Here is an 11,552-nt window from a genome sequence, read left to right as displayed (position 1 = left end):
CAGTTTTGCTACATGAAGCCATGGTATAATGTGATCAGATGATTCAGTCTGCTCTAGTTGAAGCTGCAGCATCATTTCCACCAATCCCGCATGAAAAAACAAAACAAAACAAATAGTTTTATGTTCCGAGATTTTTAAAGGGTTTTGTTTACACTCAGTGCAGGTGTCAACCCATTTCCTATCCTGTAGGAGAGATCAGCCTACAGTACAGCCAGATGCTGCCCCTCGCTTTCAGGGATTGTACTTTAAAGTGATGGGTTTGATAAGGTGCTGTCTTTCCTAAAAGGGAGGACAACACTACTACCATGAGAGATAACAAACAACATAATGGCACAAAGGTGATTCAACCACAGAATTATTAAAATATGGCTAAGGTGTTCTGTTACCATCACAAACGTGATTATGTTTAGTGTTGCCTGTGAAATATAATTTCCGTCTGTTCTTTTTTGGATTATGTGAGGTACTAAAGCACTAAATCAATATTTGTGGCTGCGAAGACCTCATCCTAAATCGCTCATACGTTAATACTCCAGTGGGAGCGATGCCTGTGTAATGACTGCAGGGGCAAGGCCAAGTCTCCTCTCAAACGAGGGCAGAGTGACTCAACCAAATTCTGTTCTCAGTTATTCTGGTGTAAATCCACAGTAATTCCAGAGTCGTCAGATGCTCAAGTACCATCGTGATGGGGAAGTCTCAAACAAGTGAAGAATGGTCTTGATTTTAATCTGAACTTTGTCTTTCCTTGTCATTGGTGCATCACACCTTGAGCATTAGTCGTATACCCTGTGTGTGTTTGTGGGTAGGAAAGTAAACCTGAAGTTAATTTTTTTCTGAAGGCAATAGCTCTTCAACTCCATTAGGAACTTATGGAAGCTGTGGGTGGCTCAGCCCTTCTGCAAACTGCACGTGTGTGTGTGTGCGTGCATGCGTGTGTGTATGGTGTTTGCACGCGCACGTGTGTGCGTAGAGGAGAGGATGGTGATCCATGCTGTATTTAACATTTGGTGGCACAAAAGTTTCATTTTGTTCAGGGGATACTAAATTAGAGAAGGAATGGGAGCACAGAATTTTTATTTTTTTTGTAGATTTTTTCTCCTTGTGTCCCCTCCCAACCTGTATGTAATGATCATTAAAACACTTTTATTTACATTTTATTTTATTCTTTCCATGTATCCATTTTTCCTATCAACAGCAATTTTATGTGTATGGACACTTTTTTTAAAAAAACAACAAAACAAAAGCCCTCAACTGTACAATAGTTGAATATGCACAAAATCCAAACAGGACCCAATTCCAGCTGGCTCAAGCCACTTGAACCAGGAACACCCTGTTGGAAAGCTTTACCCCATAAGGCTTGGACAGTATTAGTTATTATCACCTAAAGTATTTATTGATCTCAAAGGATTTCCTTATGAGTCTTTGCTGGTATGTAAATAATATATCAGTATGTGTCTGGCTGTGACTAACAGTACACAGGTTAATTTGTGTACATTTCCGATATTTTCTTTCATCTTTCTTGGGGGGTGTGGGGGACAAGATATAAGGAATGTGATGGTGGTATAATTATTTCCCTTCTGGTTTTCAGTCTTCCTTCAAAGGTTAAATGTATGGGAAATAGTTGTGAAATACTTACCAACGTGTGCTCTTGTGAGTAGCCAGATTTTAGCCAGCAGGAATGCTCATATAGGTTACTCACCCAGGATAGTGTTTGCAGGAGGCCTATGATTTGCTGGAAAGCCTGATCCTGCAGTCATTACTCAGCAACAAGGCCATTGTCTTCTCATATGGGACTTTGGCGTAATGGTTGCAGGCTGGCCACTCTGAAAGCAAGCCCAGTTTTGTCATTGGCTTCGTTGGGATCAGGATCAGGCCCCAAAATTGTGACCTCTAATGCAGCGTCAGCCCTTAAGAAATTAAACTGTTTTAAAATGTATTCCCAGGACTGGAAGGAAGAAAAATGTGCCCATTGTCTGCATTCCACAGCCCTCTTTTTAATAAATGCAGGATTTTCTGTGTGTGTAGCCTGAGTGGAGTCAGGACAGCAGCAGCAGCAGCAACAGCGGCCTGAGCTGGGAACAAATGGAAATCTATGAATACTAAATACTTTCCATGGAACAGTGCTTGGTTTATTAAAGACAAACCCAGCTCCCTCCTGGCTTTGGTGCTAGCCTCTTTCTTTTAAAGGGCTCCGTGCAGCTCTTCTAAGGAGGTGTTTTTCTTTCTCTTTCCGCCCTTTCCCCTCCTTAAATTGTAGATAGGCCTGTGTGGGATCTTTTTCTTCCCCTTTAGGGGTTATGCTGTAAGAAACTGTGGTAGCAATTGAGTTGCAGGCTTTGTTTGCTGTATTCTAACCATTGCTTCTATGGCTCTCATCTGCCGAGGGGGGTGCAGCTTTCGTTTCACCCCATTAGACATGATTAACTGTTATTGTTCTTTTTCGCCCCTCCATTTCTTGGTCACATTGGCCGGAGCTCCAGCGCTGTGACTGTGAAGGAAGGGGAAGCCAAAGCGGCTGGCAAAGGCCGGCCGCAGAGGCATCGGTGCGGCTGGGGCTCAGTCCCAGGCATCTCTTCCCCTTGGTGTCTAGGAGGAAGGGGGGAGTTAGACATGGAGCTGGGGCAAGAAATAGGGAACAAAAGCAACTTCGCTCAGGCTGTTTCCTGCTGGGGCCCGGGGGGATCGGAGCGGGGTGCTCAGGAGTATTTTAAAAGCAGGTCAGGGCGGCGAAATGCGGCTGACCCGACTGCAAGCAGGGCCCGAGCTCTCACAATCGGCCCCGCAGCGCGGTGCAGACTCCTGCGTGCCGGGAGCGCACACAAAGGCCAGGCTGGCCCCAGGTAGGTGCGCGGTGCGTACAGGACACGTTTGTCTTCGCCCAGCGCGAGACGCGGCCCAGCCGCCCCGGCGCACACAATGAGGAGCGGCCTATTGTTCGCGGGGAGGGCGGCCGCTTGCTACGCGCCCGGCCGCCGCCTCTGCCCAGCTCCGGCCCCGGCCCTGGCCCTCGGCGATCCGAATCGAGCGCGCGTGGAAACGGAAAGGGGCCCCGCGGCGCGGTGGCCGCCCGGCTGGACAGTAACGCACCAGTGAGCCCCGCGGTGGCAGCTGCCTGCCCTCGGGGCGCCCCGGGCTCCCTGCGGCCGGGGAACGCGCACCCGGCTGTAAAACACCCCCGGCGCCTCCAGCCTTTGCAGCCGCCCGGCCCGGGGCAGCAGCAGGGCCGGGGCGTCCCCGGGCTGCACCCAGGCAACCTCCCGCGGCCGTGCCCGGGGGGCTGCGGCTGCCTTTGGGCCTGTTGCCGGCGGCGAGAGGAGGCCAAGGCGGGGCAGACGCCAGGCTCACACCGCACCGTGTCGTGCACACGTTTATTTAAACCTTCCCCCTTTACACCAACAACACCCTGCGTCGGTGGAAAGCCCGGGGCTGGGTGTGTCCGCGGCCGGGCGGCTCTCGGGCCCATCGGTTACAGCTGCCCGCGGCGCACACGGCCCCGGGCGATGGGGCTCAGGCAGCGAAACCTTCCGGGCAAACTCGCGGCCGAGGCAGGGCCCGAGCGCAGGGCAGGACCCCGCGGAGCTGCCGGGGAAGCCGCCGCCTCCGAACGGGGCTGTCCAAAAGCGGACAGGTGGGAAGCTGGAGGCCGAGGCGGGCCGCGCTCCGGGGAAAGGGACAAGCGGGGTGGCGCCGGGGGCCAGGGAGCGCAGCGCCGGTGGGCAACGGGGCCTTCCCCACCCGCCGCCGCTCCGGCTCCCAGAGCCCAGCCAGACCCGGGGGGCGGTGCGGGCTGGCGTAGGCTCTGCAGAGAGCGTCTGCGGGTGCGACAACCCCGTGTTTCACACACACACACACACACACACAGCGTGTGCCCCAGCCCCCCCCCCCGTGCACACTCCCGCGTCTGTCCTACGGCCAGACACGCCGGCGCACACACCTCCTGCATCTGCCTGTACGCACGCCCAGGGCATCTCCAGAGGCAGGGGAGGGGGCAGCGCAGCTCCTGCGTGGGCCAGAAGAAGGGGACACCCCGTCAGCAGGTTTATCGGCTTGCCGGTTTATTCCTTTGTCTTTTTCTTTGTCTTTTTCTTTTTTTAATAAAAAGCTTCTCAACAAATCTAACATTTCCCTGGGAGCCGAAAATAAGCTCAGCGCGCCCCAGCTGCGGGCCTCCCCCGCGGCCCCTCCAGCCCCCTCCGAATGCCTCTTTCACATGGAAACAAAAATACAGAGAGAGACACAGAGCTCCGAAGCCAAAGCGCAGAAATCGAAAGGTGTTTTACTACAGACCTTCCAGCCTCGCCCGGCGCCGCTCCCGCCAGAGCAGGAGGAAGGGACCGAGGCTTTGTTTCGGTTGCCAGCCGCAGGTTCAGCTCGCTGCCCCCGCTTCCTCCCTGGAGGAGGGAGTCGGGGGACGCCCCGTGCCCCCCTTGACAACCGGCCCGCGCCGGGGTTTTCGGAAGCCGGGGGGATGGGAGGGAAATCGGTCCGTTATCCTCCATCCCGCGCACGCGGCCGTCCCCGGGGTGCTCAGGCCGTCGGGGTGCAAGAGGGGCCCCTCCTCCGGGACTGAATTTGGGGGGGGGGGGGAAGGAAAGGGCGTGTCCTCTTGCTCTCCATCACCCGAGCAGCGAGCTGCCCAGGCACGCGCGGGGGAGGGAGCTGGCTGACCAACGCGGGACAGATTAGGCCACAAATATTGTGTACCGTGTGTAGTAAAACACCTCGGCCATTTAAAAACGCGATATAAGTCTTTAAAAATGCAAAACTAGTCTATTGTAAAACCGATTCACCTGAAATACAGCTGAGATACCCAAGGCGCTGGAAGGTTATTCATAGGCACACGTCTGTCTGTCTTTGTTTTTTCGTCCGAGGGGCGACCGAAAACAAACCTTGTTTGATCGTCAACAATATGCACTGATCGGCGGGAAGGGTCGAGAGACAATATTGCCCAGGCGGCCGAGCAGGAAGCCGTCGCTTATTGGTGTTGGTTTCCTCGTGAAGCATAAGTTAAACCCCTCGCAGAAGATCCGCGCTGCTCCCAGTCCTGTCTGCGAGCCGAGCCCTATAGTCAGAGATCGTGGCAGGAGGTGTCTGTTTTCACGTTGTGAGAATAAACGTCGTGCGGCTGCGGATCCCCGGGCGGGGTCATTCTTTTCTCTTTCTGCCTTCTGTTGCAGAACCAGACGCGCACCACCTCTTTCTCCAGCTGCAGGCTGTCTGCCAAGGAGGAGATCTCTTGGGCGGCAGGTTTGGGACACTTCAGGAAGTGCGTTTCCAGCACCCCTTTGACGCTCACCTCTATGGAGGTTCTCTTCTTCCTCTTCCTGCCCTGCGCCGCGATTTTGTCGATACTGGTCGGGCTGCCCGTGGACGAGTCGGCCTCCTCCAGCCACTTGTTCAGCAGCGGCTTCAGCTTGCACATGTTCTTAAAGCTGAGCTGCAGCGCCTCGAACCTGCAGATCGTCGTCTGGGAGAAGACGTTGCCGTAGAGAGTCCCCAGGGCGAGCCCCACGTCTGCCTGCGTGAACCCCAGCTTGATCCGCCTTTGTTTGAACTGCTTTGCGAACTGTTCCAACTCGTCCGAGGTCGGCGTCTCCTCGTCCGAGTGGTCCTGGCAGTGGTGGGAGCCCAGGTCGCCGTGATCCGCTGCGTCCCTCAGCACCGGGTGCAGGCTCTGGGTGGTGGCGGAGGCTGGCGGCGGTGTGAGCCCCCCATGGTCCAACATGCCACTGACTGTGAAGCCAGGCTGGGAGTAGACGTTAATGGGCTGCCCGCTGGAGGTTAGCGATGAGTTATGAGCCGGACTGGCTCCCCACGCGTTGGGATGATTTGTATGGGGCGAGTGGTGAGACACATGGGGCGATCTGTGATGGATGATTGCGCCAAGCTGGAGGTCTTCTCTTCCGGGCTTCACGTCTTGCTGGTCCAGAGGGCTGGCGGCCAGCGTGGGGGACCAGGGCGTCCCGTCGCTGAGGCTGGTCACCCAGTGGTGTCCGAGGGGATGCCCGTTGCTGGGCACGCCCTGTAAGTAGTCACTTTGGAGAAGTTTCTGAGGGTTTCGGAAGGGGCTGCCTTGCTGCATGCCCGCGGAGTCTGCATGGACCAAGGAGCTGGAACTGAGAATGCTGTAGGGATTAGAGGCAGCTGTGGCCATGGCTGGTGTAGATCCCCTACTAGTTATAATGTGGCAAAGGGAGCAGCTTCAGCCTTTGACATCTACCAGGCAAGGGAGCCAAATCAGCAACCACCGAGTGACTGGCAGCTCCGCCGGCCAATGGCAGCGTTTCATCCGTCGGGAAGCCCGGGCTGCGCCAATGAGGGGTGAAGAGGCAGGTCGCGCTGTCCAAATTAGGTTTGCGAAACCCAGGAGTTAAAGTGAGTCTGGAGCAGGAAGTGAATCAATCTTTCGGCTCCATTGGCCGCCGCTGGCTGGCTGGCCACGGTTCAGCCGCTTAACCCCTTCCTCGCCGCCCGCCGCGACCCCTTACGGGAGGGGCGGGGGGGGGAGGGATGACGGGGCCGGGTTTGCAGGCGCCGCGGTTCACTCCAGGTGCAGCCGAACCCAGAGGTGAAGCGCCCGCCGCCCGGCCGGACAGCCCCGTCCTTCGCGCTGTCCCCGGGGTCGCCCCTGCGGCGCGGATCCAGGGCGGCGGCCGCGGGGAGCAGATCAGCTGCAGCTGCGTATAAACAAAACAGCCCCGCAGACCAATAACCCCCCCCCCCCCCCCGCCGCCCCCGGCACCTGGGAGCCGCCGCCTCTCGCGCGCCAGGGCCGGGTCCTGCGGGCGGCACGGGGGACGAACGCGCCCAGCCCTGTGAGCGCACGGAAAGGCGCGTTGCAGGCAGCGTGGGCCGGGGCGCGTCGCTCCGAGCGGCGCTTTGGTGGTTGGCTTAAGCGGCAGCTCCGGTCTCCCCGGCTCGAAGGGCGAATCGCGCCAGCGGTCGCGATCGCTCCGTTATTGTCCCCGCTCGCCTGGGCCCGGGGGGCTCCTGTCCCTACCCCGCGCCGGTCCGTATCGGCGGTTCGGCAAGTGCCAAAGCCCCCGGGCGGCCAGGACTCCTCCGGGGACGGCAACTTCGGCAAGGCTGCGCGAGCGGCGCGCGAGATCGCCTCTTCCCGGGTGATCGCCTTGGCCGGGCTGCCTTCGGCCCGTTCAGAAAATAAAAAGGCCCTTGGCAACATTTGCTCACATACATTCCGGTGGCGTCTCCTCTCCGTCAAAGTCCGAGATGGGGAAATTAATGAGGTGTGTCTTCCCTACGCGCTCCCCGAGGTGTAGGGGGTTTATCTCGCTCTGTGCCAGAAACCCGGGCAGAGGATTTTTGTTGACCACGCAAAACAACGAGCGTGCGAGAGGGAATGGGAAATGCTGCATTTTCTCTCGAGTTCAGCCCGCCGGCGTGTGTAAGTTCGGGCTTTGTCTTTCAAACGTGCTGCTCAGGAGCAGAGTTAGACACGTTTGAGCGTTTTCTATTTGTTGTAGTGCTCGAGCAGCGCAGATGAAATTCCTCATACCTCAGAAAATCTCCGAAGTTAAAAAATGACCTTTCCGTGCATAATTTTGGAGGTAACCTAGCTGCGTAATTATATTTGCACTTACAGAGGACTGCATCAGAGTTCCCTTATTGGTTTGAAATTCCATTAAATATATTGCAAGAGCTCCTAGGTTAAGCTTGATTTAAATTTGCATACATTTTCATATATTTAGCAGAAATAAAAGAAGGCTTGCAGCTACCAGAAAGTCATTAAGGCATTAGTTTCTCTGAGCAGACAGATCTGGAGAAAATTCAAGAAAATGGATATAGACACATGCACACATAACCAAGGTGAGCGTCCCTCTGGTTGTGATTCCTTTATAGCTAAGCAACACCCGTTTCCTCCTCCTCCTCATAATTAATACTAATTTCTCCTGGAAGCCGAAACCAGCCCATCTGATATTTGTCCGTTTGAATGCGAGTGTGAGAACGGTGCCGGCGGTAAGTCGTTTGAGCTGAATTTCGATATTTCTGTGCAGAGAGACGCTGTTTGCTATCGAGTGAGGACTGTGCTTGGACAGAAAGGGGGAAGTCGTCCTTGTGTTGGTGGCCGCTCCAATTTCGGCGCTTTGGCCGCTTTTAGCCGAGGCGTTTGTTTGAGCCGTGTGTTTATTGTGGGGCTGTTTTGCGGCGAAGGGGCGTCTCTGCGCCACTGCTAGTTACCGAATCGCACCCGCGCTTCGAGCCAAAAGAGAACTCCGGGGAAGTTTTCGGGTGCAAGGGAGGCGGCTCGCTCGGAAAGAGGGTTGTGAAGGGTCCGTTTGGGGTCAGAGGATGAACGATGTCTCTGCCCCTTGGCCCATTGCGAGGCGGCTGGGTTCCCTGGCAGACTCCAGCCCTTCGGACTGCCGTGGATTTCAGCTGGTGTGGACGGAAACACAGGAAGGGAGACGGCACAAGACGTTTAAAATAAATCTTACCGGTGCCTGGCGCCTGCCGGCGCGGGTGGGGGACTGAGCCTGTCTTATACGTGTAACTAACTTGTGTCCTATTAATTTGCATTCTAGAGCCGAAAATATTTCCCCCAATCCCGCTGCTCTTGAAAACGAAGGCTCAGGCCAGTTCTTGCGTTAAATCGGAGCCTTTAACGGGGACAGCGAATCTGAACGATCAGATTTTAATATTTGCTTAAATGTAAAAACCCAGCCGGAGCCCCGCTCCATAACGCTGAGCTCCTGGTGCAGTCCGAGCTCGCCCATAGGGAAATCTGCTTTATTTTAGACTCTTTTTTTTTCATCTGCATATAGTTAAATCTTCTTGCTGTTCTAACTAATCTGCTGGAGAGGGTTTCTTTAGCTCCTTCCTGTCAGTCTAACTTCCCAAGTGTAACAGATGCCGCTCTCAAGCGGTCCTTTCTGCTGCTTTTCTTTATTCAGCCTCGCATATTTCTCCCCATGATCTGGGTTTCCATAGAGAGAGGAATAAAAGGGGGACCATGGCCACAAATCCCCTGTCCCATGCAGAATAAAAGAGCCTTATTCAATAGACGACCCCGTCTGGACATGGGAGAAAAATAAGTACATGCAAAGCTACTGTTGCAAGAATTTGTAACTTATTTTTCATAGACTGAGACCCAGTAAAGTGCAAAATGTTTCTGGGTCTGGACTCGGCTCTTCAGCTGTTTGCCTTTAGATGCCTTCGCCCTCCAAAGACCCAGGTTCGCCTAGCAAATCAGAAGATTTAATATATTTCTTCTGCTAAATCTCTGGCATGAATAAGATCACAATAGCTCAAGGAGCCGCTGCCGTCGTTGGGAAGCTAGAAGTCGCTAGGGAGAGAAGCCACCATTGAAGCAGAGGGGCTGTAATTGTGTCGAGCCCACACGCTTTCCCAAGTAAAAGGCGGGACGGATGAGTCGCTCAGGTCACCTCGGTGCACGGCTCACGCTTTCTTGCCCCAGCCAGCAAGGCGTTAAATCCAAGTCCGCAGGGCGAGCGGGCTGGCAGCTCCTTGTGCTCGGGGGCACTTTTAATGCCGCGTGTGGTGGGCAGCGGTGTGTGTGTGTGTGTGTATAGAATGGGTTACTACAGCCAGGGAACACACGGTCCCCTTTAAGATGCTGTTACTATAACGCAACGTGTGTGTGTGTGTATGTGTGTGAAATGGTTCACCACAGCCAGGGAACACACGGTGCGCTTTAAGGTGCTGTTACTATAACACAACGTGTGTGTGTGTGTTTGTGTAGAATGGTTTACTACAGCCAGGGAACACACGCTCCCCTTTAAGATACTGTTACTATAACACAACACGTGTGTGTGTGTGTGTAGAATGGTTTACTACAGCCGGGGAACACACGGTCCCCTTTAAGATGCTGTTACTATAACACAACACGTGTGTGTGCGTGTGTGCGTGTGTGTTAAATGGTTCACCACAGCCAGGGAACACAGGGTCCCCTTTAAGAAGCCGTTACAGTAACACAAGGCGTGTGTGTAAGTGCACACGAGGCATTTGTGGTGCAATCGGCTGGCAGGAGCCCCCGAGGAGCCCCGCGGCCGGGCTGATTCTCCTTGCAGACCCTCTGGCGTGACCCCGGGGGCGGTGGCCATTGTCCCGCGGCAGGGGGAGGAGGGCGCTCGCGAGGCTGGTGCTGAGCGCGCCTAAGACGGCAGGACGTGCCGGGCGCTTGGCCGCGGCTCCCAGCCGTGACCCCTTCACCTCCCACACAAGTGCACCTCAGAGGCGGCTGGAGGCGGCCGGGGCGCGGGAGGACACGGCCGCTTTGCCACCCAGCCCCGCTCCCGCCCGGCCGGGGAAGGGAGGCGCCGGGAGCCGGGGCGGAGGCTCCCATGGCGCACAGGCCGGCCGGGGGGCAGAGCTACCCCCGCTCCCGAGGGCTCCTGCCCCCGCCCCCCGCCGGGGGAGGTGAGGCGGGAGAGCGCAATGGCGCGAGTGTGGCCAGACATTGGCCAATACCGACACAAGGCCCAGTCCTCCCCGGCGGGGCCCCGCGCTCCCGCCCGCGGAGAAGGCGCGCGAGAGGGAGGCGCGCGGGCTCCCCGCGCCGCAGCCAGGCGCAGGACAGCCGCCGCCCCCTCGAATGCGCCTCATGTAAGTGTTCCCGCGCCCCAGCCCGGCGCGGCTGCCACATGGGCGCGCGGCGGGCGGGTTCTGCGCCGCAGCCCGAGGCGGGGACCGGCCACAGTCCCGCACCGCCCGGGCAGAGCGAGTCCCCAGGCCGATACGCTTCGGGTCGGAACCGCCGCGGGAGAAGGGGCTGGCGTGGGCAGCAGCCCGCCTGGCCTTGGTGCCTTCGCGGCCGGGCTAGTGGGCACCTGCCGTGAGCTCGGCTGGAGCCCGCTCCCGGCCGCGCCTGGGGCCAGAGCCGGCACGTCGGCTGGGCGGGTGGCGGGCCGCGTGCTTGAGGCTGCGGCGCGCAGAGCGGGGAAGGGGGCGGATCAGCTGCTCCGCGGTTGTTTCCCTCCGCACCCCTTGGCGAGGTGACGCCGAGGGGCTGCTGGGGCCACGTGGAGCTGCACACAAGCGCAGCGCCCTCCCCTTCTCCGGGCCGAGCCGCGCCGGTTCCCACGATCCGCCAGCCGCAGCCAGCTTGGCAGCCCGCGCCGGCGGACCCGCAGCCGGTGTCAGAGCCAAACGCCAGGTCCCGAACGAGCCCGCCGGGTCCCGAGTTCTGGGCAGGGCTCGTAAAACGCCCTGGCTCGGAGCCGGCAAGGCAGGAACGGGCCCCGCTTTAGCCGCTGGTGCCTAAGGGGACTTCGGAGCCGAGAGCTTCTCTTCCTCGGAGCACAAGAACCTGCGCCGGTGCTTCGAGCTCGCCGCGTAGTTCCGCTTCGCTTTTTCCCGTGCAGCGCCCCCGCGTTAGCCCCCAGCGGGCACGTGATTGCCGGGGACCGAGCAGCCCCCGGCTCGTGTCTTGCCAGCCCTCGGGAGGCGCTGCGCCATGCTGGGGCGCGTCGAGCCCTAGCGCCCCGCGGAGACGCGGCCCGAGAGAGGACAGCGCACGGTCCGCTAGGAAGCTGCCTCCTTCTTCCCTGCGCTTTGGCGCAATCACTCCCGCGCGA

At 57.5% G+C, this 11,552-nt stretch overlaps 1 protein-coding gene across 1 annotated transcript; it reads right to left on the bottom strand.

Moving 5' to 3' along the window:
* Window positions 1-1,198: 1,198 nt before the first annotated feature.
* POU3F4 (POU class 3 homeobox 4) lies at window positions 1,199-7,082 on the bottom strand. Its single transcript, XM_075008049.1, has 2 exons — window positions 4,788-7,082; window positions 1,199-2,069 (listed from the first exon to the last, which is right to left on the bottom strand). The coding sequence occupies exon 1, from the start codon at window positions 6,149-6,151 to the stop codon at window positions 5,066-5,068; it is 1,086 nt and encodes a 361-aa protein (XP_074864150.1). The 5' UTR covers window positions 6,152-7,082; the 3' UTR covers window positions 1,199-2,069; window positions 4,788-5,065.
* Window positions 7,083-11,552: the final 4,470 nt, after the last annotated feature.

Source organism: Carettochelys insculpta, chromosome 13 (genome assembly GCF_033958435.1).
Source record: "Carettochelys insculpta isolate YL-2023 chromosome 13, ASM3395843v1, whole genome shotgun sequence".
In the NCBI taxonomy this organism is placed as follows: domain Eukaryota; kingdom Metazoa; phylum Chordata; order Testudines; family Carettochelyidae; genus Carettochelys; species Carettochelys insculpta.
Note: the sequence above shows the minus strand (reverse complement) of the source record. Positions and strands in the feature narration are given on the sequence as shown.

What these genes read in the sequence shown, in the direction of transcription:
- POU3F4 (XM_075008049.1), bottom strand. Translation starts at nt 6,151, where the DNA reads ATGGCCACAGCTGCCTCTAATCCCTACAGCATTCTCAGTTCCAGCTCC.